This window comes from Pelodiscus sinensis, chromosome 1 (genome assembly GCF_052426305.1).
Source record: "Pelodiscus sinensis isolate ZL-2025 chromosome 1, ASM5242630v1, whole genome shotgun sequence".
Classification (NCBI taxonomy): domain Eukaryota; kingdom Metazoa; phylum Chordata; order Testudines; family Trionychidae; genus Pelodiscus; species Pelodiscus sinensis.
In genome coordinates this window covers 144,938,775-144,964,578 of record NC_143052.1, presented here as the reverse complement: position 1 = coordinate 144,964,578, position 25,804 = coordinate 144,938,775, and the positions used below count along the sequence as shown (strand labels likewise).

General features: G+C 48.8%; 1 protein-coding gene across 6 annotated transcripts; it reads right to left on the bottom strand.

The window, feature by feature from the left end:
* Positions 1-1,286: 1,286 nt before the first annotated feature.
* On the bottom strand, positions 1,287-25,056 carry ZNF697 (zinc finger protein 697). 6 transcript variants are annotated; one of them, XM_075904672.2, is made up of 3 exons: positions 24,829-25,056; positions 5,468-5,633; positions 1,287-5,084 (listed from the first exon to the last, which is right to left on the bottom strand). In XM_075904672.2, the coding sequence occupies exons 2-3, from the start codon at positions 5,585-5,587 to the stop codon at positions 4,185-4,187; spliced, it is 1,020 nt and encodes a 339-aa protein (XP_075760787.2). In that variant the 5' UTR covers positions 5,588-5,633; positions 24,829-25,056; the 3' UTR covers positions 1,287-4,184. The 6 variants fall into 6 exon arrangements, with proteins under 6 accessions (XP_075760787.2, XP_075760780.2, XP_075760794.2 ...); XM_075904665.2 differs by lacking the exon at positions 24,829-25,056 and adding an exon at positions 17,841-18,798; XM_075904679.2 differs by lacking the exon at positions 24,829-25,056 and adding an exon at positions 17,701-17,775.
* Positions 25,057-25,804: the final 748 nt, after the last annotated feature.

Sequence of the window (25,804 nt, the reverse complement as noted above, 5' to 3'; positions counted from 1 at the left end):
TTGTTTCTGTATAATCCTCACCCACCTTTCCTCCACAGCACAGGCACTTACATTTGAATAGAGTCCCTTAAGAAGCATTCTCAATACTTACTTTTCTCCCCACTATACCTTAGAGTATGTTTATCCTACACAGTTTTGTCGGAAAACCAGCCATTTTTCTGTCAAAACCTGACTTACGTCCACCCTGCAATTGCATTCTTTCGAAAGAAAATCGAAAGAACAATGGGGTTTTCCCAACATTGGTAATCCTCTTTCTACGAGAAAGAAGCCTTTTTCCAAAAGAGCTCTTTCGCAAAAAGGCATGTGTGGACAGGGAAATGGGAGTTCTTTCAAAAGAAGAGGAAAAAGGAAAAAGCACAGGTCCCCTGGTGGCCACTCTGTCCATTGATCACAGCTTACATGCAAGATAGCTTTTGGCTACATCTACACTGGCACCCTTTTCTGGAAATGCTTAAAACGGAACAGTTTTCCGTTATAAGTATTTCCGGAAAAAGCGCGTCTACATTGGCAGGATGTTTTTCCGGAAGAGCACTTTTTCCAGAAAAGTGTCCGTGGCCAATGTAGACGCGCTTTTCCGCAAAAAAGCCCCGATCGTCATTTTCGCGATCAGGGCTTTTTTGCGGAAAAAAAGTTTTTCCGGAAAAGGACTTTTGCCCGAACGGGAGCAGCATAGTTTTTCTGGAAAAACAATGACAATTTTACATTAGATTGTCATTGTTTTTCTGGAAAAGCAAGCGGCCAATGTAGACAGCTGGCAAGTTATTTCGGAAAAGCGGCTGCTTTTCCGGAATAAGTGGCCAGTGTAGACACAGCCCTAGTGTGTGGACGCTCTCTTTTGGAAGCAGTTTTTTCAGAAGATCGCTTCTGAAAAAAGGTTCTTCGGAAAGAAGCCTGCAGTCTAGACATAGTTTGAGACTTTAGGAAAAGCAGTGAAGACTCCATTATTATCTTCCTCACCAGACACACACACAGAGATACCATGCTCCATCTACCATCACTTTACTATATATTTGGGAAATCTGCATCTCTGCCTATCTGTCTTTCTGTGAGTCTGCATATTTAACAACTCCTCCTAAAGGGTAAGAGCTAGGACCAGGAGAGGCTCTCGTTTTTTTGCTGCCCCAAGCAAAAAAATTTTACCCCCCCCCCTATTGGACAGGCACTGAGGAGGTAAGCGCCTCTTTGACTCCCACCATGCCCTACGTCCTGTCTCCCCTCCACACCCATCCCAACCCCCGCCCCCCACACACACACTCATGGAACCCAGTTTCCACCTTCTCTCCCCTCCCAGGCAAATCCGACCCCTCAGTGCCTGGACCCAGTCTGGCCCCCTTCTCTCCCCCACCTAACACATCCTGAGCCCTCTCTTTCCTCCCAGCCAAACCCCATCCCCACCCCTCCTCACCGGAGCCAGTGCGCCCCTCTCCCACCTCCCCCCACTGACTGAACTCCGTCTCCTTTCCCTCTCCCCGCCAAATCTTCGTGTCCCGTCCCCATAGCACGTGTGCAAACGTCGCAGCGCCCTGGGGGAGGGGTGAAAGTGGCCCGGGTCCCCCTACTTCCCTTTCTCTGCAGCTGCAAACACCGTTCCCCGGTGTGAAGCGGGGCACCGCGGGCTCCCCTCCGAGGCGCGAGAGGAGCCACGAGGCCAGGGCTCGCCTGCAGCCGCTGCGAGGGGCTCTGAGGCCAGCGGCTCCCGGGGGTGCTGCGGAAGAGGGAGGGGGAGCTGGCAAAAACGCAGCCCCCCCAAGTGCCCAGCCGCGGGCGCGCCCCGGCTCTGCCTGCCTGGCCCGACCCCCGGCGGAGGTGAGGGGGGAGCTGCTGCCTCGCCGCTCGGCGCAGTTCCCAGTGGCCACAGGCTTTGCGCGCCCCACGGACACGCCGTCCCAGCCCCCGCGCTTCCCCGGGGCAGTGGGAGCGCGACCCGCCGCGCCTGGCTGGCTGTCCCGAGCGGAAAGCCCCGCGCGCCCCGTGCCCACAGCGCGGCAAACCTGCACCGGGCGCGTTTCAGGAGCAGCCCCCCCCCAGCAATAGGCCGGGCCCCCCACCTCTGAGCGCTGCGGGCGTGGGGGGGGGGCGGGAGGATCCCTCGCTGAGGCCAAAGTGCCGCTGCTCTTGGGCTTGACAACTCAGCGGCCGCGTGTGCGCCGCGCGGGGAGGCAGGAGAGGGGCCGAGCGGGCTCCGGGCCGGGTGGTGCTGAGCCGGCAGGACGTTGCGTTTGAGGGGAGAGAGCTAGAGCGGGGGGCGAGGGGCCGGGGCTGCTTCTGCAGTCGGAGGGGGGAGTAGGGCTCCCTCCGCGCCCAGCACTGAGGCGCTGACCCGTCCTCCCAGGCTGCCGCGTGGGTCAGCAAGGGAGCGCGCTCCCCCTGCAGGCTCCACCCATTGCCCTGGTGAGTCTGGCCGAAATGCCGCCCCTGGCACTGTGCTGGGAGTGGGAGATGCGGTGGGAATTGTGCGTATCCATGACACAGTTTCCTATCACATATTCAGATGAGGGCTGCTTTTCATGCCATTTGGTTTTGCATATCTCCCTAAAATTCTTTGTAGGGATCTTACAAACCTGCTCTTAGTTTTTTAGCAAAACTGTTGCAGTTTGTGCAGGCCCTATTATGGATGATAATTCTGGGGCTGAATGCGCTATAAACGGATAGGCAAAGTATTGATTTAGCTGCATACAAATGGCACAAGCACAGTCTGCAGGCAGGGGACAAGGCTCTTCTGCTACCAAAGCCCACTTCAGAGTCATCAGAGTGAACAACCATAATCTTTGGACAACATAGTATGGAGTGACCAGGGCAAGCCAGAGGTAAATTGAAGTGTGAGGCTCCCTGCAGTACAACTCCAGAGAAGCTACAAGATACTTTCTGCCCTGGTTAGCTAACTGCAGAATGGACACAGCTCTCAGTGTGCACTAGACTCATCATCTTTGAGCAGTGATCATGAAGGCCCTGTATAGACTGGTAAGATGAGGTGTGCTTAGCAACGGTTTTTAGAAACACCAGTTAATTAATCTAGTCTAGATGGGGCCTAAAAGACTGTTTTGTTTCTTTGGGTGAAGCTGACTAAGCAATACAAAGCATTCGACTCTAGAAACAAGACTACAGGAGAGAAGATGGGAGAATACAGGGGTTTTTTTAAGTTTTATTTCAGAGGGGGAAACACTTAACACAGTTTAAAACTAGATCTTACAATATGTCCCAGAAAATGGGGACATTTTTGTTCAGGTTTCACTGAGCTCCTAAAATAGCAGCTATAAATAAATATAATCTAAAATGAGGAAGCAATTGCTGGAGACATAGCCAAAGAGAATAAGTGTCATTTTGTCTTCCACAGTTCAGTAAGTGAGGCATTTCCCAGGACATTGTATGAGCCAAGAATCTGAGAGCAAATATATAATTTTTTACTTCTTAATAAGACAATGATATTTCCCCTCTATTTGCTGTACTCCAAACAATGTTCCTTAGCACCAAATTCCCTCAACACCTTAATTTCTCCAGCCTATCAGTCCTCTGAATACCAAATAATCATTTCCCCTAGCTCCCTCTCTCTCTCCTTGTTCCCTCTGATGCCCATTGATTAATTCCTATCAACAGGGCTCAATAATCTATGTAATCTACTCGCCCATGGCAAGTAGATTACATCCCGGAAGAGCCGGATTCGGGCAATCTGCCTCTCAACATTAATCTCCTTCCCACCATTTATCTCTCAACCTTCCATCAATCCTAGAACAATCTATTTCAGCCCAACCCATTTAACAAAGAGTGTCGAAACAGCGGCAGAAAAAATGTGAAGAGCCACACCAGAATAGTTGAGCAAAAAACAAACAAAAAAAAGGAGACTGCCCCTTTAAGAAACAAGCGTAGGCTTTTTGGCCATATCAGGTTCCTATCGATGGCCACCATGTTGGGCACCATCTTGAATCGCTGCCCTGGTGAGCACAGGGGAGCCAGGGGCCAGAGGGGGACGGGGACCGTTGGGGGGGGGGGCAGAGCAGCTTTGTGAGCCAGACTTTTGGGGGAGAAGAGCTGCATGTGGCTCGTGAGCTGGCCACCCGATCTATTTGCTCTAAGAATGGAGGCACAAGCCTCCTCTCCTTGTGCTTCCTTCTTGATGTCATCAGACTGTATAAAAGTTTACGCATCGGTTTCTGTGGGCAGGACAGGGGCTCACATGGCTGTGCTTTCTATTCCATGTGGAGTTTATGGTGCTGGGCAAGGTGACTCTTGTATCGAAAACTTTTCCCACACTCCGCACATTTATACGGCTTCTCTCCCGTGTGGATTCTCCGGTGCCTAACAAGGTGTGAGCTCTGGATGAAGCTTTTCCCGCATTCGACACATACATAGGGTTTCTCACCCGTGTGGGTTCTCTGGTGCTGGATAAGTGTTGAGAAGTCACTGAAGCTCTTCCCACACTGAGCACATTCAAAGGGCTTTTCTCCAGTGTGGGTTCTATGGTGGTTAATAAGGTGAGAGTTCCGGCTGAAGCTTTTTCCACATTCGTTACAATGGAAGGGTCGCTCTCCTGTGTGGATTCTCTTGTGTGTGAAAAGGTGAGAGCTCACACTGAAATTTTCCCCACATTCACTACATATATAGGGTTTCTCGCCTGTGTGGGTTCTCTGATGTTTAATTAAGTCTGAGCGCCAACTGAAACTTTTGTTACATTCAGTACATTTATGAGGTTTCTCTCCTGTCTGTGTTATCTCATGCTGTGCAAGGTTTGAGTTTTGACTGAAGCCCTCCCCACATTCAGTATATCCATAGGGTCTCTCCCCTACAGGAATTCTCTGCTGGATGATACCTTGGAGAGCCTCCAAATCTCTTTCTGGATTAATGGAGTTACCCATTATCTTACCAGGAAGGTCTCCCTGCTGCGTTTCTGTCATGTACTGCCTCTCATAGGGCTCTTCCTCATCAGGGCTCTGGAAAACATTCTCTTCAAACCCCTCTGGTATCGTCCCATACTGTTCTACATTATCAAGACCATCTTCTTGGGGATTCTTCTTCTCATGTTCATTCACACTTTCACTGTCTCCTTGAATAAACAGAAGCCTGACATGAGTGTTTGGCAGAAAAGAAATCTAGGAAAGGGGAATTAAACAGAATATGAGTTAACTAAATAAAATGTACACCTGGATGTGAAAAGAAAAATCCCAGTCTCCATCCCACAAAAACACACACACAAACACATTTCCCAGTGAGGAAAGAAAAAAAAATGCTTCAAAAACTCACGTGAACTTTTAGATAAAAAATGAATTGTGGGTAGAGGAAGAAAGAGAGAAACAGGACTTTGGACAGAAGCTAGTCAGGATTAGTGGAAAACCATGAATGACGCCTGCCAGACATAACTGCTGGTTGCAATCCCAGCACAGAAGAGATGAGGCTCTATGGCAAGGTCTTTTTAAAAATGAAACAAAAAGTTGGATTTCCAGCCATTTCTGAATTGACTTAACTCATTCCTCACCTGTGGAGGCCCCAAGAAGAATTTCTCTTTCCTCAGAGTCCTGGTGAACGGGAGCACACAGCTCTTCCTCTCGTTCCATCCAGAAATGATGGCAGGTTTAGGGATCCTGCTCATGGCCATTACAGGAGTCAATATCACAACTGATTAAAGTGCCGTCATGTATTTCCTATCAACAACCCCCAAACAGGAATAACAAGAAAAACAAAAACTCATGAGATGAACTTAAAATTTTTTATGGATCCACCATCAAGCATTCCTGATTACAGCTGAACCCTTAAGGGTGCTATAAAAATAATGTATGTTGTATTTAAATTTCAGTCTGTTCTCTGATTTCAGAACAGGAAGACACCTGGCTGATATGAACATAAAACACACAAGGGTTGGCGGGTGGAGGGGCGGGAGGCACCCCCTTCTTCCTCCTGACAGATAGGAGGGGCTCTCCCCAGCATCCTCCTATGCCTGCTCTAGGAATCCCCTAGGGCAGTGGTCCCCAACCTTTTGGGGCTGCCGGGCACCCGAGGATGGTGCCGCAAATGCGCTGTGTGGCCGGGGCTGCGTATGCACCGCGCACCCAGAGTCCAGGGCGCAAGAATGGCTTGGGCCAGCCCTGGTCACTCGGCGGGAGCACATAAATGCCACGGTGGGTGCCCTGGCACCCGCGGGCACCACGTTGGGGACCACTTAGGGTCTGCCCTAGGGAGATCTTCCTAATTCCTTCCCATATACACCTGGGCTGTGTCTAGACGGGCAAGTTTTTCCGGAAAATCATCTGCTTTTCCGGAAAAACTTGCCAGCTGTCTACACTGGCCACTTGAATTTCCGGAAAAGCACTGACGATCTCATGTAAAATCATCAGTGCTTTTCCGGAAAAACTATGCTGCTCCTGTTTGGGAAAAAGTCTTTTTCTGAAAGACTTTTGCCCAAAAGGGCCAGTGTAGACAACATAGTACTGTTTTCCGCAAAAAAGCCCCAATCGCGAAAATGGCGATCGGGGCTTTTTTGCGGAAAACTGCGTATAGATTGGCCCCAGACGCTTTTCCGCGAAAAGTGCTTTTGCAGAAAAGCATCCTGCCAATCTAGACGTGCTTTTCCAAAAATGCTTTTAACGGAAAACTTTTCCATTAAAAGCATTTTCAGAAATTCCTGCCAGTGTAGACGTAGCCCTGGATTTGAGTGTGGATCCTTCTCCTATCACCTGCATCCCTTGGGCCCTCACACAGCTCTGCAACAGTGAGCTGGTGAGGCCAGCACATAGCCACTCTCATACTGAGGAGGCGGGAAGGGTCATTGCTATCACTTTTCTAACCCCCTCCTGGGCACTACCCTAAACTGTGGGGGAGCTGCTGCTTCTGCCTGGCCAGCTGGCAGCTCCCTTGGGGTTCACAAAAAGCAAGGAACAGGGCTCTGCAAGAAGCCTCAGGGAGCAACCAGAGCTCCAAAGCCAACTGCTTGGTTGCCAACAGCAGCCTCTCGTGGCCAGCGTCAGAACTACAAAGGTGAAGGGCAGAAGCTAGTAAGTTTGCAAGTGGCTGCTAAGATGAAGTTATAACTACAGGAATTTTACATGAACTTGCCACCGTGTTTGCTACAAAGCACGGCCCCTCAGTATTAACATCACTTAATCCTTCTGCTGGGGAGAGAAGTACCCTAGTAGAGAATATAGCACTGTGAGACTGCAGGCTCTCTTAGGCGGACACTGCCTCTTATTAGTTTATAGTACAGGAATGGGGAACCTTTTTTTGGGTCAGAGGCCACTGACCCACAGAAAAATCAGTTGGGGACCACACAAAAGTGAGAAGTAAAAAAAATCCCCACAAAACAAACTAAAGCCCCCCACCTCACTGACATGGCCCCAGCTGAGAAGCAGAAAGACACTTCCTTCATTCCCCTCACATACCAGAGCCTAATACATCCCAGGCTAGTAGATTTTGTGGGGCGTCCAAGGCTCTGAGCTGGGGCCAAAAATGAGAGGTTCAAGAAGCGGGCTCAAGGCAGGAGGGAGGATGCAGGAGCAGAGTGCAGGCGAGGAGTCTGGGTGGCAGGGGGGTGCAGAAGCAAAGTGGAGGTCTGGAGGCTGGGCATGAGGGATGGGTGCAGGAGCGGGTTGAGGGTAGGAGGGCTGGGTGGGAGGTAGGGTGCAAGAGCAGGCTGGTGTGGGGGTCTGGGAAGGAGGGGGTGCAGAAACAGGGTGGGGGTAGGGTCTGAGCAATGGGCACTTACCTGACATGGCTCCATGTCCCATGCTGCTCACAGGCATTGTCCTCCTGCTGCTCCTATTGGCCATGATTATGATTATAGCCAATTGGAGTGGCAGGGGAAAGCCTGCAAACAGTGCTTTGCTTTGCTGCCATTTCCCCAGCCAGGGGGAGCGAGAGGAGGCGGCACAACATGGAGCCACTTCCTCCCCATGCCGGGCAGAGCCCTTATGTCATATCCAGCTCCAGCTTGCTTGCCTGACTCCAGCCTGTGAGGCTTGGAGCTGCCCTCTCCCCCTCCACCTCCCACAGTGGGGAGTCAGTGTTGGCACCCCAGCCCAGCACTGGGGGCGGGGTGGGGCTGCAGAGCTGGAGCACCAGTTCCTCAATGCTGGGGGTGGGGGGATGACACCAAGCCTCGGAGGCCCCAATATAGCACCTAGAACAGCAGGACCCAAATTTCAGTTGGGTTCTTTCTCCAAAGATTCTACAGTAGAGGCTTCAATCACAATCCCATTCACGACTCACAGTACTTTTGCACAAACTGGCATGACCTGGACAGTTACATACACGCTAGGGGGCAGGAGTGCAGGAAGGATTCAAAATTCCAAAGACAGACTAAAAACACATTTGTATTTTTAAAAAAAAACCCACACACATCATTTTTGAGGCAGCCTGACTCATGATTTTTGAATGTCTGTAGTGGGCAATATTTAGTTACCCACTCATTTAGCTTTGATAGTAGAAAGCAAGTGTAAAATAGCTTGAGACCCCCTAAATGCTGCCAAAAGAGCATCCTGGCTCATTGGAAAGGATCCATCTATTCTCCTCTTTCCTCAACCATCTCAGTTGTCCGTCAACACTCTTTGTCTCTAAGAAAATTCCCTCACAGCTGGGCAAGGGAAAGAGAGAAGCAGCTGAGCAAGTTGTCTTTGCAGTTGAAAGCAGCTAGTTTACCATCTAAGTTCAGGTCAATTCAAAAGTGGCTTTGCACAGTATACTCAATCAGAATTTAATATAATTACAATCTAGACCATTCAGGAGTGTGTCTACAAGATTTCTAGTACTTGCTATATGACCTGGATATACCATCTCTATTAATTAACACCTAAGAAGGGGAGCTACTGGTATCAATAAAAATAAAATTTTTTTTGGTTATATCAAGAACAAAGAGCCAGCTTCACAAAGGTACTCAGGGGCTTAAGCTGCCTCTTTAGACACCGAAGTCCAACATTTAGGTGCTACTAACATTTTCAAAACCCCTGTTCAGATGCCACTTAACCTTGTAGGTATCTAAGGGTATGTCTACACTACAAAGTTAATTCGAACTAACAGCCGTTAGTTCAAATTAACTTTGATAGGCGCTACACATGCAAACCGCTAGTTCGAACTTAATTCGAACTAGCGGTGCGCTTAATTCGAACTAGGTAAACCTCATTCTACGAGGACTAACACCTAGTTCGAATTAATTAGTTCGAATTAAGGGCTGTGTAGCCACTTAATTCGAACTAGTGGGAGGCTAGCCCTCCCCAGCTTTCCCTGGTGGCCACTCTGGGCACCACCAGGGAAACTCGTCTGCCCCCTTCCCAGCCCCGGAGCCCTTAAAGGGGCACGGTCTGGCTAAGGTACCCGTGCCAGGTGCAAGCCTGCCAGCACCCAGCCAGCAGACCCTGCACCTGGCACGGGATGACCCAGCCACCCGCGGCCACCCAGCCCTCCGCCTCTTCCCGGGACCAGGCTGGCGGCTCCCGGGAGCCTGCCCAGGTCCATAAGAGGTGGGCGCCCGCCTGGTCTAGTGCAGACATTGTGGACCTCATCCACGACCACTGCACTAGGCACAGGAAAGTGGCCGTCTAGGGCAGGAGAGCTGCCAACCTGGTCACCCAGGAGCAGGTTTGCATGAAAATCAAGGTGGTCCACTGAGACCACCAACCCTGAGCCCTGAGCTTAGAATGGCCGTACTGGGTCAGACCAAAGGTCCATCTAGCCCAGTAGCCTGTCTGTCAACAGCGGCCAACACTAGGTACCCTGGAGGGGATGGACCGAAGACAATGACCAAGCCATTTGTCTCGTGCCATCCATCTCCAGCCTTCCACAACCAGAGGCCAGGGACACCATTTCTATCCCCTGGCTAATAGCACTCCATGGACCCAACCTCCATGACTTTATCTCACTTCTCTTTAAACTCTGTTCTAGTTCTAGCCTTCACAGCCTCCTGCAGCAAGGAGTTCCACAGGTTGACTATTTGCTTTGTGAAGAAGAACTTTCTGTTATTAGTTTGAAGCCTGCTACCCATTCATTTCATTTCGTGTCCTTTAGTCCTTATATTATAGGAACTAATGAAGAACTTTTCTTTATGCACCCTCTCCATACCACTCATGCTTTTATAGACCTCTATCATATCCCCCCTCAGTCTCCTCTTTTTTAAGCTGAGAAGTCCCAGTGTCTTTAGCCTCTCTTCATATGGGACCTGTTCCAAACCCCTGATCATTTTAGTTGCCCTCCCCTCTCCCATTCTCTCTCTTCCCCTCTCCCACCTCCTTTTCCTAGTCTCCCCCAGTTTTGTTCAATAAAGAGAGTTTCTATTTTTGAACACACGTGTCCTTTATTTTGTACATCAGGAAGGGGGCCTAGGGAGGGGTAAGTGGAAGGAGGTGAGGGAGGAATGGGGTACGAGCCCCCAATGGGGAGGACTGGGCTGGCTCTGCGGGCTCCTCAGGGTGGAAGCTCTCCTGAAGCCCCTTGATTGACCCCCCCCCTCCAGATGGCAGCCTGCGGCAAGTGCAGCCAGGCTGATGGCCGAGTGCTGTGTTGTGCTGAGTGTGGGCACTCAGGGCACTCCAAGCCAGGACTGCTTTGCAAGTGGGGAACCCCTGAGAACTGTCTGTCCAGGGTGGGGGTCGCGTCCCTTTAAGTAGAGCCCTCGGCTAGCCTGAGGCAGCAGCTCCACGCTCTAAGTCCTCATCTGATGCCCTGCCGGCACTGCTTCCGGCCATCCTTATCCCCGGTCCAGGGTCCACTTAATGTGGACATGCTAGTTCGAATTAGCAAAACGCTAATTCAAACTAGTTTTTAGTTCTAGATGCGTTAGTTCGAATTAGCTTAGTTCGAATTAACTAATTCGAACTAAGTTAGTTCGAATTAGCGCTGTAGTGTAGACATACCCTAAGTTTCTGCCACTAAGCAGAATGTATGCACAACCCAACCTAACTAAGATCTGATGCTGCCCCGTAGCTAGCCAGCTATTTGGTGCCTTCACTTACATCTAAGCCCCAGTGGGATTGTGGATAAAACCCTGTAATATTATCACTCTCATAACTATGTATTAAGATCTTGTCCTTTTAGATAAATCTTTGTTAAGTGTTCTTATAGAATCTCTGTAACATTTCTCCTATAACTTTGTATTAAGAAAAACTTTTTTTTGAGCTCTCCCCTTTCTTTGATTGTCCTGTTGAAATTAATGAGGTGTGAATGGAGAATGAAAGGTGAGCACCTCCAGCAGCAGTTGCAAGGGTGTAGAAGGTCTGGGAGTCAGATACAAGACAGAGGGAGGGGTAGCCATGTTAGTCTGAATCTGCAAAAGCGGGGGAGTCCTGTGGCATCTTATAGACTAACCGAAGTGTTGGAGCATAAGCTTTCATGGGCAAGGACCCACTTCGTCAGGTGCATGTCATGCATCTGACGAAGTGGGTCCTTGCCCATGAAAGCTTATGCTCCAACACTACGGTGAGTCTATAACGTGCCACAGGACTCCTCGCCGCTTTTGCAGATCCAAGACAATACCTGTAAAGTGAGCTCATTAAGAAGACTGGACATACAGACGCTTTGGGAGTAAAGCAGCAAGTGCAGGCCCTTGGAAGAACTCTCTTTGAAGCAGCACTAAGAAAGGCAAGGTGATGACTAACTGGCTGCATGAGAGGGATAAATATGAGGCATCTTGCACAGGAACCCTGGGTTTTCATCTTGTCAACATGGGAGCATTGATCCGGATTGGCAGAAGCCCGGCTCCACCCCTCCTCCATCCAACTCACCTGGCCAGTGCAGTTAGGGGGAGCAACTTTTGGTAACAACAAGACCGAGTGTGCTTATGTGTGTGTGAGAGAGCGCATGAGTGTCATGTATTATATGTGTATGATAAGGATTGATCTATGTATGTTCAATAAATGTGGCGTGTTGCCTTATCCCCCTGAAAAAGATCCCGGGTGCTTCTTTTAAGCACAACAGGATTTTCAAAATAGGCATTCCTCCCATATCACAAGCAGGGCCCAATTCACAAAGCATGCCTACAGAGTCAGGCATTACACAAAAGGCAGCAGAGAATGACCAGGTGAGGAATTGTTTTCAGGCTCAAGGTTGCAGGTAAAAATAGTTAATTATTCATTGGAACAGGATTCTGACGTCAACTCTTCCACATCCAGTACTTTCTCCCTGCCCCTATCAATATCTATATATTGATATTGAACAGCTCCAGTAAGATAGACTGAGAAAGCTTTACCTCAGAAGACTTGATAGCCTGCTGGTTAGGGGCAGTCATGAGGGACATAAAAGAGCTGGGTTTAAGTCCCATACCAGGTGGGAATGTCAGAGTGTGCATGTGCTCACATAGGTGTCAATGAGAGGTTGTGCATGTGTGTTTATCTGGATGTCAGAGAAAGGCATAAGTTGGTTTAGGTGCCTATCTCTGGAGGGGGGAGTCAAGGCTGAGAATCCTAAACAGAGGGAGGTGCCTCCCTCCAGCCCATCAACCATGAAGTGAAGGTCCAAATCAACAGAAGTTTGACCCTTTTGAGGATCTAGGCATTTCACTCCTGACTGCTTAGGCGGCTACTTACTCAGTTTGCCGGCATCTGAAAATCCTGTTCTTAGGTGCCTAACTCTCCTCATATGTCGTATAGGAAGCCTGCTATCTAACTCCAAGCTGAGAATTCCACCTGGCCGCAGAGCACCTGAGTTAGGCCCTGCAACACCTAAGTACCTCAGTGACTCTAGCCCTAAATTCCTAGGATCAATGTAGGGTTACTAGATGGATAAAGTCAAATTGCCAAGGAAGCAGAAAAGGCTGGAGTATTCAATGAATATTTTTTCTGTTCTGTATTTGTAAAGAACCTGGATGGCATACTTGTAGCTGACACTGATAAATGAAACACTTTCTACTCCGGGGTGACCACATTTATTGACATTCTGTGTTATATATGGCAATCTTCAGAACTTTAGAGAGCTGGAGTTGAATCCCTGAGACTGCCCCCTCCCCAGTGCCATAGACAATGCTTGGGGGGGTGGGGGGGGGAGGGTGGGCAGGAGTGGAGTTGTATGGCTCCCCAGATTTTTGCTGTTGTTTGCTGGCTCCACTTGGCCATATGGTGCCACCAGGCCCCATCCCACATGGTTGCTTGAGCCAGCAAACTGGGAGCTGCAGTCATGTTGAGAGGCAGCAACCAACAGCTGGGAGCTGCAGGGCTAGCTGATTGTTTTGCTTCTCTCTCTTCCCAAGCAGCTAACGCAGGGCTGGGCAAGTGGCTGTCAGTGAACCTGATCTGGCCCACCTAGCCTTTCATGTGGCCCTGGATCCGTCAAGGAGGTGTGAGCCCTTTCAACTCCTGCTATTAAAGGCCCACCCTTTCTGCCCAAGGCCCTGTCCATTTTTGGGGCAGGCTGCAACCACTTCAGAAATTTCTGAAGTGGCCTCCCTTCAAAAATTATTGCCCACCCCTGAGCTAATGCTTGGGAGCTGCAGTGAGGGGGTGCTAAGGAGAAGAGGCAGAGTATGTGTGACTCAAGCTGTTAAGGAGAATGAAGCTTTAAATCACAGGTGCTGACTTCCCCTCTAGAGGAGTGGGGGGAGGGATGTTTCAACAATAATCAATGAGCACATTAAGTACCATCTCCTAATATTAAATATTTAAAAATCTGCCAGACCAGATAATTTGCACCCCAAAGTTTTAAAAACGTTGGTCAAGGAGCTCTGTACCATTAATATTGACTTTTACTACATTTTGGAATACAGAGTATGTACATTGCTAAATAAGCCAGATATTGGTTTTCCAAGGATTACAAATTTTGTTGACAAAGGTAACTGCGTTCGCATAATGTGCTTAGATTTCTGGAAGGTGTTGACTTATTATTGCACAATAGTCTGACTTAAAGTTAGCATTTTATATAATGTAACATTTCATAGTTTAAAAGTGGCTGACCTCAAAAAGTAATTGCTAATTCTCTCACACTTGGGCTACGTCTAGACTGGCATGATTTTCTGGAAATGCTTTTAACGGAAAAGTTTTCCGTTAAAAGCATTTTCGGAAAAGAGCATCTACATTGGCATGGACGCTTTTCCGCAAAAGCACTTTTTGTGGAAAAGAGTCCGTGCCAATCTAGACGCACTTTTCCGCAAAAAAGCCCCGATCACCATTTTCGCTATCGGGACTTTTTTGCGGAAAACAAATCTCAGCTGTCTACACTGGCCCTTTTGCGCAAAAGTTTTGCACAAAACGGACTTTTGCCCGAACGGGAGCAGAATAGTATTTCCACAAAAAGCACTAATTTCTTACAGTAGGAAGTCAGTGCTTTTGCAGAAATTCAAGCGGCCAGTGTAGACAGCTGGCAAGTTTTTCCGGAAAAGCGGCTGATTTTCCGGAAAAACTAGCCAGTCTAGACACAGCCCCTAAGTCTGTATCCATGTCTAAAAGACATTCAGTAGCTCACCCAAAAGTTACAGGGTTGATACAAGGATCATTAGGTTATACTTTATGATCTGTGTCATACAGGGAACCAGATGAGACAATGATCCTTTAGGCCTTAAAATGTATTAATCTATCTATAAATATTTTATAACAGCTCCATCACCAAGATAGCTGGAAACTAATAATTTCAAAAGTGAAGTACTTTTGAAAGGGGGAGGTTAATTATAGCAAGAGTCATATACTAAATCAAACATAGAACTTCATATTTAATTCCAATCACTGTATATAAATAGCTGAGAGCTGATCTATGGAAAGAAACAGAAACAAAAATAAAGACAACAAAATTAAATTGTCTCCCTCTGGCTCTGCAGCCTAGTTGCCAGTGAATTTACCAGTCTGGGTTAGCTAGACAGTGCAATGGGTACTACACTGAGGCAAGCCAGAAGATTCCCCTCGTTTGGTCTGGCCTGACATATGTCAGCCATTTAAACAGGAGCTAAGGATCTGCTATCTCTCTGGAAGTTTTGGATGTTATATCACACTTTCTAACAAAGCATTTACCATGCTTTATAGGAGACCTGTAAGGGAAAAGAGGATTAGCTCTTCTTCATGATTCATAAAAATAGCCTTGAAGGTTTTTTGAAAAACAAACCCTCCCCCCCAAGAGTTCTTTTTGTTTTTAACATCAGAAATTGAGATTTACTCTGGAAGACTTTATTTTGAAGAATGGAAAACTAGCAGGCACCACAAAAGACTGAAATCTGAATAGAGAAAACGTTTTTTTTTTTTTTTTTGTTTGTTTCTTAGAGTCTGAATATTTTAAAACCTTTGTTTTTGTTAACAATTTAATTCCAGTAACTAATGTGGTCTCTGCAGTCATGCACCACCATTAAGAACCTACTGTGTGTCCTGGAATGTCCACTAAACTGGTCAGGTGTAATGAAAAGTCCTGAGAAAGATAACCGTAAAGGTGGGGATGCTGACTGGCTCTATGTACAACTCCAGCAGTACAGAAGCAAGTGAGAGAGCACTACTGGTCAGGACAAGTGACCCAGCTAGGCTCACCCCTTCGCTGATACTTCAGGGTCCCCCTATCACATGAACCACATGAGTTTTTGTCCCAAATGAAGTCAGTTCTCAGATCTTCAGAATTTGCTGATTCATCCCCTCCCCCCCTCTAGAATATTACCTTCACTATCAGTGCAGCAATGTGCAAAGGGTAGACCATCACTGTGAGGACTGTGGCCCCATCTCATTTATTAGAAGTGGGGCCATACAAAGCAGCATGCAGCACTGTCCAAATTCAAGGCCAAGCTTCCATAGGGCAATTTGTTGACATTGGTGAGTTCCGGGTTCCATGCCTTTCTCAGTCGCACTCCTGCTATGAGACCCTATCACTTTGGTTCCCTTGCCTCTATACCCTGCGTCTTGTCTTTCTAGATCAGAAGGGCTAGGCTAGAGAATACTTCTCAGGGCAGGGATAGGGAGGACTCTTAGTTACTATAGAGGTCTTTCTCAGGTATCTGTCTGGTGGAGCTTGCCACACGCTCCAGGTAGGGATGCCAGATGGTTTCAACAAAAATGTTGGATGCACTTGACATTACATCACACCACAATCTACATTACATTTTATTTAGAAAATACCAGACATTTCTATTTTCTCAATTTGCTTCCTGAACAGAAAGCTCAAATATAGACTGTTGGGTTCAAAACCAAACACCTGGCAAGCTTAGCTCCAGGTCTAACTGATCACCCACCACAGGAGAGGTCAGGAACTGTGACTCTAGGTCAGACTAGCAAAGACCCAGAGGAGGGGGATATGCCTTCCTCTGCTACACTGGGCAGGGGCCACTTGCATATTTAAACTAGTGTAAATGGTGAAGAAGCTGTAACTTAAGTCTTTAGAGCCCGACTGAAGACTTCAATGATTCAGCCAGAGGAGGGTGGCAGGGATGCGGGGCAGGGAGTTATGCAGAAGGGGAGCAATGCAGGAGCTGCATGGCAGGGAAGGGGGTTATGCAGAAGGGGAGCAATGCGGGGGCTGCATGGCAGGGAAGGGGGTTATGCAGAAGGGGAGCAATGCGGGGGCTGCATGGCAGGGAAGGGGAGTTATGCAGAAGGGGAGCAATGCGGGGGCTGCATGGCAGGGAAGGGGGTTATGCAGAAGGGGAGCAATGCGGGGGCTGCATGGCAGGGAAGGGGGTTATGCAGAAGGGGAGCAATGCGGGGGCTGCATGGCAGGGAAGGGGAGTTATGCAGAAGGGGAGCAATGCGGGGGCTGCATGGCAGGGAAGGGGAGTTATGCAGAAGGGGAGCAATGCGGGGGCTGCATGGCAGGGAAGGGGGTTATGCAGAAGGGGAGCAATGCGGGGGCTGCATGGCAGGGAAGGGGAGTTATGCAGAAGGGGAGCAATGCGGGGGCTGCATGGCAGGGAAGGGGGTTATGCAGAAGGGGAGCAATGCGGGGGCTGCATGGCAGGGAAGGGGGTTATGCAGAAGGGGAGCAATGCGGGGGCTGCATGGCAGGGAAGGGGAGTTATGCAGAAGGGGAGCAATGCGGGGGCTGCATGGCAGGGAAGGGGAGTTATGCAGAAGGGGAGCAATGCGGGGGCTGCATGGCAGGGAAGGGGAGTTATGCAGAAGGGGAGCAATGCGGGGGCTGCATGGCAGGGAAGGGGAGTTATGCAGAAGGGGAGCAATGCGGGGGCTGCATGGCAGGGAAGGGGGGTTATGCAGAAGGGGAGCAATGCGGGGGCTGCATGGCAGGGAAGGGGGTTATGCAGAAGGGGAGCAATGCGGGGGCTGCATGGCAGGGAAGGGGGTTATGCAGAAGGGGAGCAATGCGGGGGCTGCATGGCAGGGAAGGGGGGTTATGCAGAAGGGGAGCAATGCGGGGGCTGCATGGCAGGGAAGGGGGTTATGCAGAAGGGGAGCAATGCGGGGGCTGCATGGCAGGCGGGAGGGGAGTTATGCAGAAGGGGAGCAATGCAGGGGCTGCATGGCAGGCGGGAGGGGGTTGGGGGGGCTGGGGAGCTGCGCTGCAAATAGCGCCGGGCGGCCCCGCGCCCCCCCCCGCCCCGCCCGCCCAGCGGCCCCGCCCCGCCCCTCGCTGCTGCCCCGGCCACGCCCCCCTCGGCCGGCTGTGCTCGCTCCGCGCGCTCCTAACGGCCCCTACCCCTGGCCAGGCGGGGCACAGACACGTCACGCGCCGCCTGCGCTTGGGGCCCGCGGCTGTTCCCGCGGGCCGGGGGGAGGGGCGCTGCGCCGCGCGCCCCTTGCCAGCAGCCCCAGCACCTCCTGCGGGCGGGGGCGAGCCCGGCCGCGCCCCTCCCCCGCGCGCGTGCGGCTGCCCCGCCCCTACCTGCCGGGCCCACGCGCCGCCCCCTGAGCCACGTTGCTGCGGCCCGCAGGCCTCGCGCGCCCCTGGGCTGGGAGGGGTCCGGGCTGCGCCGCCCCGCGCCTGCTTCGGGCCCCCCCCCCCGCGCCGCGCCCCCCACAAACCTGCCCCGGCAGCGCCCCGCTTCTCCGCGCCGCCCCTGGGCAGGGCGCCTGGCGGCCGGGGGCTGCCGCGTGGCGGGCTCCTCAGCCGGGGCTGGAAACACGAGAAGCCCCAGCCCTGCAGCTGCCTCTCCGGGGAGCTGAGTCCGCAGCCCATAGAAACATCTGGCGCTGCGCGGCTGAGGCTGTGCGCGAGCCTGGGGGAGTCAGGGCCGTGGGCAAGGAAGAGAAGAGCGTGTAAAAAGCAAAGCCCCACAGGCGAGCTAAGAACAAGCCGCCCGGGCTCACAACACTTGAACAAAAACAACAACACCACGGCCCCGCGAGCGTTCAGAAATTCAGCGCAGTACAGCTGGGGCAGCCACTAACAAAGAGGCGCTCATTCGAGCTTCGTGAAATGTGCTTCTCTGCAGATGTCCCAGGGCGGGGCGGCGGGCAAATGAAATACAAGGGAAAGCAAGCATGGTCTCATATCTTAATTTAAAACATTGTGTCCTCTCCTCCCCCCTTTCCCTTACAAGCGTTTTTCTTTGTAAATCTTGAGGTGGGGCCTTAGTCCTGCAAATGTTGATACATGTTACATAGACAGGGAGCTGTACTGAACTCAGTAGGCTGGTTCTCCAACCTTACCACTTCAGATCCCTACAGGCTGTACTAGTAGCTGGCAGGACAAACAGGCAGGGTGGGGAGTCTGTGCACCCTAGGCATGCAATAAAGCTCATCTCCTCTGAGGGTCTAGCACAGAAAGTCAATTTGGATTTGGGGCCATAGATCCAGGGGCCTTAGCACCTAGAATAAAAGGTAATATAAATAATTCAAGAGTCATTAGAGCCGGAGGACTGGAACCAGAGGCTGTGGCTACACTGGCGCGCTCTTGCACAAAAACTTGCTGCCTGTCTACACTGTGTTCTTGTGCAAGTAAACTGACGTTCTACTGTATGAAATCAGGGCTTCTTGTGCCACAACTCTGACGCTCTTGCTCAGGAATAAGCCCTTTTGCACAACTGTTCTTGCGCAAGAGGCCAGTGTAGACAGGCAACATGAATTTCTTGCACAAGAAAGCCCTGTGGTTAAAATAGCCATCAGAGCTTTCTTGCGCAAAAGCACATGCCAGTGTAGACACTCTCTTCTGGAAGAGTTTTTGCAGAAGAACTCTTCAGCAAAAGAGTTTTTGCGTGAGAACGCGCCAGTGTAGAGGTAGCCAGAGTGTTATGTGGGTGCTCTTAACAATCAGGTTAGAGTTATTCCAGTTGTCTTGGTCTGGCACTCCCTCTCTCTGGTGCAATGAGTCAATATGTAAAAAGGCTCTGAAAAGTCAGGCCCTAGGCATCTGAAAAATGATCACCCAAAATGGCAAAATAAGTTGCCATTTACCAGTTTAAGATTAATTTTTCACATTTCCATTACTCATCTGTAAGATGGGAACTGTTATACTGAGCGCCCTACAAATCCACAGAAATCCACTTTACAGTCATGGGTATCTATATCCATGGATACGGATGTGAATATCTACTGCTCATTTTTTGCGAATGCAGATACAAATTTTGTATCCGCACCGGGGTCTAATCATATCTCATTGGGTTCTTGTAAAGATAAATTCATTAATATTTGTGAGGTACTGATATACTACAGTAATGGCTATCATAGCCAAGCCATGAGAAGACTGATAAATCTGTATTCCATGCAAGGTTTAAATTATATGCAATATTTAAGATATGCAAATTGAATCGTGAAGATGCTTCCTGTTCAGTGAGCATAATCCACCTTGAATAAGATCCCGGAGCAAAAATAGTATGTGCCAACCCCAAGGTGAAGCTGGAGATCATCAGACTTGAACCATGTACACTTAGGCAGAAAAAAAAAATGGGAAGCCAGCACAACCAAAAGAGAAGCAGCAGGACACAAACTGATCTGCAATTCAAATCACCTAACATTTTCTCCACAGTGATTTTAGTTCAGGGTAATCTCTCCTAGGCTTCCTGGAAAGTACAGACTACGTAGATCCACTGGATAACCCTTGTTCACACATTTGATGACTCCCTCAAATAATTCTAATACATTGGGGAGCCATGATTTCAGTTTACAAAAAGCTGGGTTGATTCCTACCCAACATTCACTTTTTATATAGCTGTCAATTCTGTAAATTATGTTTTTACTATATTTTCAATCAGTTTGCCTGGTACTGAAGTTAGGTTTCCTGGACTGTGATTGCCAGGCCTTTTAAAAAAAAATGTTACTGGTAAAACATTTATAATCCAATACAACCTACTGTGAGTTGGAGGCTTGGTAACTAAATCGGGTATTACAATAGCTATCTTCCAGTCATCTGTTAAAGAGGCTGATGAAAGTGTTAGGTTACATACCACAGAGAGTAGTTCTGCAGTAGGGATGTAAATGGTTAACTGATAAGCCTCACCCTTAACAGATAAGAGTTACCCTTTGTAGTTAACTACCGGATCAGGGCTCATTGCAGGCAGGAATAGCCCCCCTTCTGTTCTGTAATGTGATTTGTCCTTTTCATGTGTGTTTATTTTTTTTAAATTGTATCCTTTGGTATATATGGTTGTGACTATTTTCTTCCATTATTTGATCTGAGGAAGTGGGTCTGGCCCACGAAAGCTCATCATCTAATAAACCATCTTGTTAGTCTTTAAAGTGCTACATAGTCCTATATTTTGCTTCAGCTACACCAGACTAACACGGCTACATCTCTATCACTACTCTTCACGGCAGGCCTGGTCCCCCTGCCACAGGTTAACACACTGGCTTCTTGGGAGCTGGCTGCAGAGCCCACAGAAAGCCTCCTCCCGGGGAGGTTGCTTCGCTGAGGGCTCTGCTGCATAAAGCTTAAATAAGCTTATTTAAGCTGTCTGCGGCAGAGCCCACAGTGGCAGCACGTATAACCCCTAGGATTTTTAGTGGTTACATAGTCACATTTTTAAATGCCTGTTTACATCCCTCTTCTGCAGTTTTATATTTGAGTTGTGAAGTAAACATCTGATGTGGGTGACTAACTACAGTTTAATTTGCTGCAAAACTTCTTTTATTGATCCCTCAGCCTGGGGCCATTTCTCAGATTTTTCACCTAAAAAATAAATGGTTTGATCATGGGTATTTCCATCATATTCTCTTCATTGACGATTAATTCAAAATTTATTTAGCTTCCCCAAAACAGCCTGGTCTTCCTTACTTCCACCTTCATTACTTTGATTGTCCAGGAGGACCACTGAGTGACACACCTCCTGCTTTTGATGTTCTTAAAAAATTGCTGTTAGCTTTTGTGTTTCTTATTAGTTGCTCTTCAGATTCTTTTTTGGTCTGCCTAATACACTTGACAGGATTTATGTTCCTTTCTATTTTCCTCATTTTTATTTGATTTCCAATTTTAAAGGAAGCCTTTTTGGTCTGACCACCTCTTTTACTGAGTTGTGTAACTATTCTGACATTTCATTGTTTTTTTTTAAGCTCAGTGTTTATATTTAGTTTGAACCTGTACTATGGCAGCAGAGCCAAATGGATTTTCTCTTCTGTGGATATTATTTTGCATTCCACTGGGCATCTGGCATATGCCCTACCAATCCAGCAGAGGCATTCCTGGTTTAATGGTTGAGGACTCAACTTGCAATAGGTCATACTAGATTATGGGGTATCAGTAGCAGGCCAAACATACCCAACCTGACAACAAATGATTACCTACAGATTTAGTAACAGAGAGGTAGCCGTGTTAGTCTGATCTTGGTAAAACAAAAAAAAAGCAGTCATGGAGCACTTTTAAAGACTAACAAGATGGTTTATTATTAGGTGATGAGCTTTTGTGGGGCAGATCCACTTCTTCAAATCATAAGCTGAAAGTGAATTGGCATGACCATTATATAACCCTCTGTTACATAATATCATGCCAATTCACTTTCAGCATATGATCTGAAGAAGTAGGTCTGTCCCACGAAAGCTCATCACCTAATAAACCATCTTGTTAGTCTTTAAAAGTGCTCCATGACTGCTTTTTTTGTTCTACAGATTTAGAATATTCTGTGGTAGCACATTTCTGGACCCATACTCTCTTCCTTTTCCTTGTGTCTTGGCTCTCAAGGTGCTTCTCACACCATCTCAGATAGACGCTTGAATCTGGATCTCTCATATCCCAAGTGAGTGCCCTAATCACTAGTCTACTGGGTGCTCACTCTCCGTTGTCATTTGTCTGAGGCCTGATACCATAGGTATGTTCTGAGAATACCTACCAGATCAAACCCCAAAGGGGAGCCAACAGGGGGATCACCTTGACTGGGGCTTAGACACGAACAAGGGCTCAGAATAGCTTCCTAGCTGTGGGCAGCATCAGGATTTGGTGACTTCATGCACATGTACCTGTATCAATGGAAACATGGGCACCAACAGAGTAAAGCAGCACTTTGTAGTGGTTTGGAGGGTATCAGAGGTAACACACCAAAAGAGGCATTTATGCAGCTTGGTACCTTTGTGAATCTGGTCTGCAGTGCCTTTGGTCAGCCACAATGAAGAATTAATGCAGTAAAAACGTTTAGTCAGCCTTCATGTAAAGATCAGCTAGAAGTCATCTGCAATACCCAAGTGTCCTTTCCACACAATACAGGAACTAGACTGCATATCACTGCCATCCTGTCTATTATTAACTATTTGAATACAGACAGTTTTATCGTACTCTAGTTCATGGTCAACTTGTTGGCAGATATTTAGAGCAGGATAAGATTTGACTAAGAATTAAGACCCTCTAAATGAAAATATCAGCCTGTTTTGTCTATCCATCCTGGGAGGGATTTAGAGAAGTGTGATTTAATTGCACTGAATGACCGCTGGGTGGTGTCACTGCATAGCCTTTGCCTCATTTCAGCAATTTCCCTCAGCAGTTCCTAGCCCAGGGGGGAAATGCAACAGCAGAATACAGATCTAATCCTGTAAGGCATCCTTCAAGAGCAATCTTTGGGTGAGGAGGAAGGAGTTTTGCACTCAGAAATTTGACAGGATTGGTACTTGAGGAACCTTCTTGCTTTAAATAGTGCTTGCTGCTGGCTCCATCAGTCTCTTGTTCTATTTACTGCAGGAAATGCTTCAATCACTAGAATCCCCTCTCTTGATTTTTAAGAATTTTACTTTTAAAGCCAGTTCTGTAGTTCTTATTACAGGCAGTCCCCGGGTTACGTACAAGACAGGGACTGTAGGTTTGTTCTTAAGTTGAATCTGTATGTAAGTCGGAACTGGCGTCCAGATTCAGACACTGCTGAAACTGACCGCCAGTTCTGACTTACATACAGAATCAACTTAAGAACCCCAGGCGTCCCCAAGTCAGCTGCTGCTGAAACTGATCAGCAGCTGATTCCAGGAAGCCCGGGGCAGAGCAACTCTGCCTGGGGCTTCCCGTAGTCAGCACTGGTCAGTTTCAGCAGACTCTGACTTGGGGACGCCTGGGGCAGAGCAGCTGGGGTGCTGCTGGGTTGCTCCAGTAGCGCCGCTCCTGGGTGCTACTGGACCAACCTAGCAGCACCCCATCTGCTCTGCCCCAGGCGTCCTGATTCAGCTGCTGCTGAAACTGACCAGCAGCGGCTGAATCAGGACCTGGGGCAGAGCAGCTGGGGTGCTGCCGGGTTGGTCCAGTAGTGCCCAGAGCGGGCGCTGCAGGACCAATCGGCAGCGCCCCAGCTGCTCTGCCCCAGAGTCCAAAACAAAAGCCTGGTCTGCTGGGGGGGGGGGGAGCACACTAGCTGCCCCCCCCTCCCCAGCAGACCAGGGACACTGGGAGCAGAGCCTCTGAGGCTTTGCTCTGGCAAAGCCTCAGAGGCGCGGGACCCCCCCGCGGCTGCGGCTTCAGTCCGGGAGCCTGTGGTCTGCTGGGGACGGTCCCCAGCAGACCACAGGCACCCAGATTGAAGCGGCAGCAGCGGCGGTTCCCCGCGCCTCTGAGGCTTTGTTCTGGCAAAGCCTCAGAAGCGCGGGAACCCGCCCGGTGCCCCTGGTCTGCTGGAGACGGTCTCCAGCAGACCAGGGGCACCGGAGCAGCTTACGAACGGGGCTTTCTTGCCCCGACTTCCGGGGCGAGAAAGCCCCGTTTGTAAGTGCGGATCCGACGTAAGTCGGATCCGCGTAAGTCGGGGACTGCCTGTATTATGTTTCTGTATTGCCAGTATTTGCAGTTTGATTATAAGCTACACATTTTTGGCTGAGGTTACAGGCAGTCTTGTGAAGTGCAAGGCCATAGGCATTAGGCAAGCAAAATCAGAAAGGCAGAGGAGCATCACTTTACAACTCCCTGGTGCTCAGCTTACAGGGAACACTGTCCAGTGAGCATATGTACTTGGACTTTCCAGGAAGCCTAGGTGAGATTACCCTGAACCAAAATCACAGTAGAGAAAGCGTTAGATGATTAGCACTGAAATTCAGTTTGTGCTCCGTTGCTTCTCTTTTGGCTCTGCTGGTTTCCAAACATCTTGGTCTTTTACACCTTTGGGGTTGGTCAATACTGCTGTGACGGGGACCTTAGTCCTGCTTCCCCCTTTTTTTCTTGCCTAAATGTACAAATCTCATTCAAGTATGATGAGCTCCTGTTTCATCTTGGGGTTGGCACATACTATTTTTGCTCCAGAACCTTTGCCTCATTCAGGATGGATTATGCTCATTGAATCGGAAGTATCTTCAACAAAGTTGCACAAATAATCAAACAAAATGAAAATAAGGATTAATAAATGCTAAGGATTGCCCACTGGAAAAAATAATTCCAACTCTGCATACAAAATTATGGGGTCTAAATTATTTGTTACCACATGAAAAAAAGTTCTTGGTGTCCTTGTCCATAGTTCCCTGAAAACATCTGCTCAGTATGCAGTGGCAGCCAAAAAAAGCAAACAATGTTAGGATCCATGAGGGAAGGAGCAGATAATAAGACAGAAAATATTGTAATGCTATCATATGAATCCATGTTACTCCCATACCTAGAATAGTGTGCACAGGGAAGGTTACTCACCTCATGCAGTAGTAACTGGAGTTCTTTGAGATGGTTGTCCTGGTGGGTGCTCCACTTTTACATGCACTGGCGCTGCTGTGCCTCTGATTGGAGATTTGCATCAACAGTGCCCGTGGCCAGCTGCACATGCAGAGTGCAGCCATGTCCAATCTGAAGCAGCTACCGAGTACGTGCAGCCGGCCGCCTCCTCAGTTCCTTCTCAACAGCCACCTGCTTTGGTTGCAGCTCAGCAGTTGCCCTTTACCTCAATGACAAGTTATATAGTTAGCCAGTTTTTTTAGATAGTTATTACCTCAGAAAACCTTTCCTAGTTGTTACTCATTAAACTTTTTCTTAGATTATAGTGATAGTTCAAAAAAATCCATTTTCTATAGCCAAGTCCTACCATAGCTAGTTTTGTTGTGTTGTTGTTGTGGGGCTTTTTTAGATAAGCAGTTAAATGGATATAGCAGATCCATCCAAATTGGAGTGGTGTCTGGGACATGCCTGGTTCGCCCAGCTTCAAAAAGTGTACAGGCTGCAGGTTATCTATTTCAGTCTCAGATGGACACAAACAGTGCGTCTGCTGTCTGAGGGAAACGCACCCCACAGAACACTGTCCTCATTATCAGAAACTGACAGTATGTACCAGGAAATCAAGAGAATTACAACTAAAAATGCTCCAGCTGGAGAAAAAGGCTCGGTCGGCTTCTGACCCTGAGCAATCTACTCCTCCCTGACAGAAATCACCTTGGACAGGGTCAGAGAGAACAGCTCCCATCGGGTTGAGCCCAAGGACTAGGACAATACTCACCCAAAGAAAAGGTCCTATTCTTCCTCAGGGACTCTCTCCCCCCTTAGGAAGCATCCTCTCTACAAAAATGCTGCACCTCTACCCCCAGCACAAAAGGGGTCGGACAAGCAACCTACAAGTGGGGCCAGCAATGGAAGGAGCCGCGACCCCAAGCACAGACAGTGTGCCTCAGCTAAAGCACCA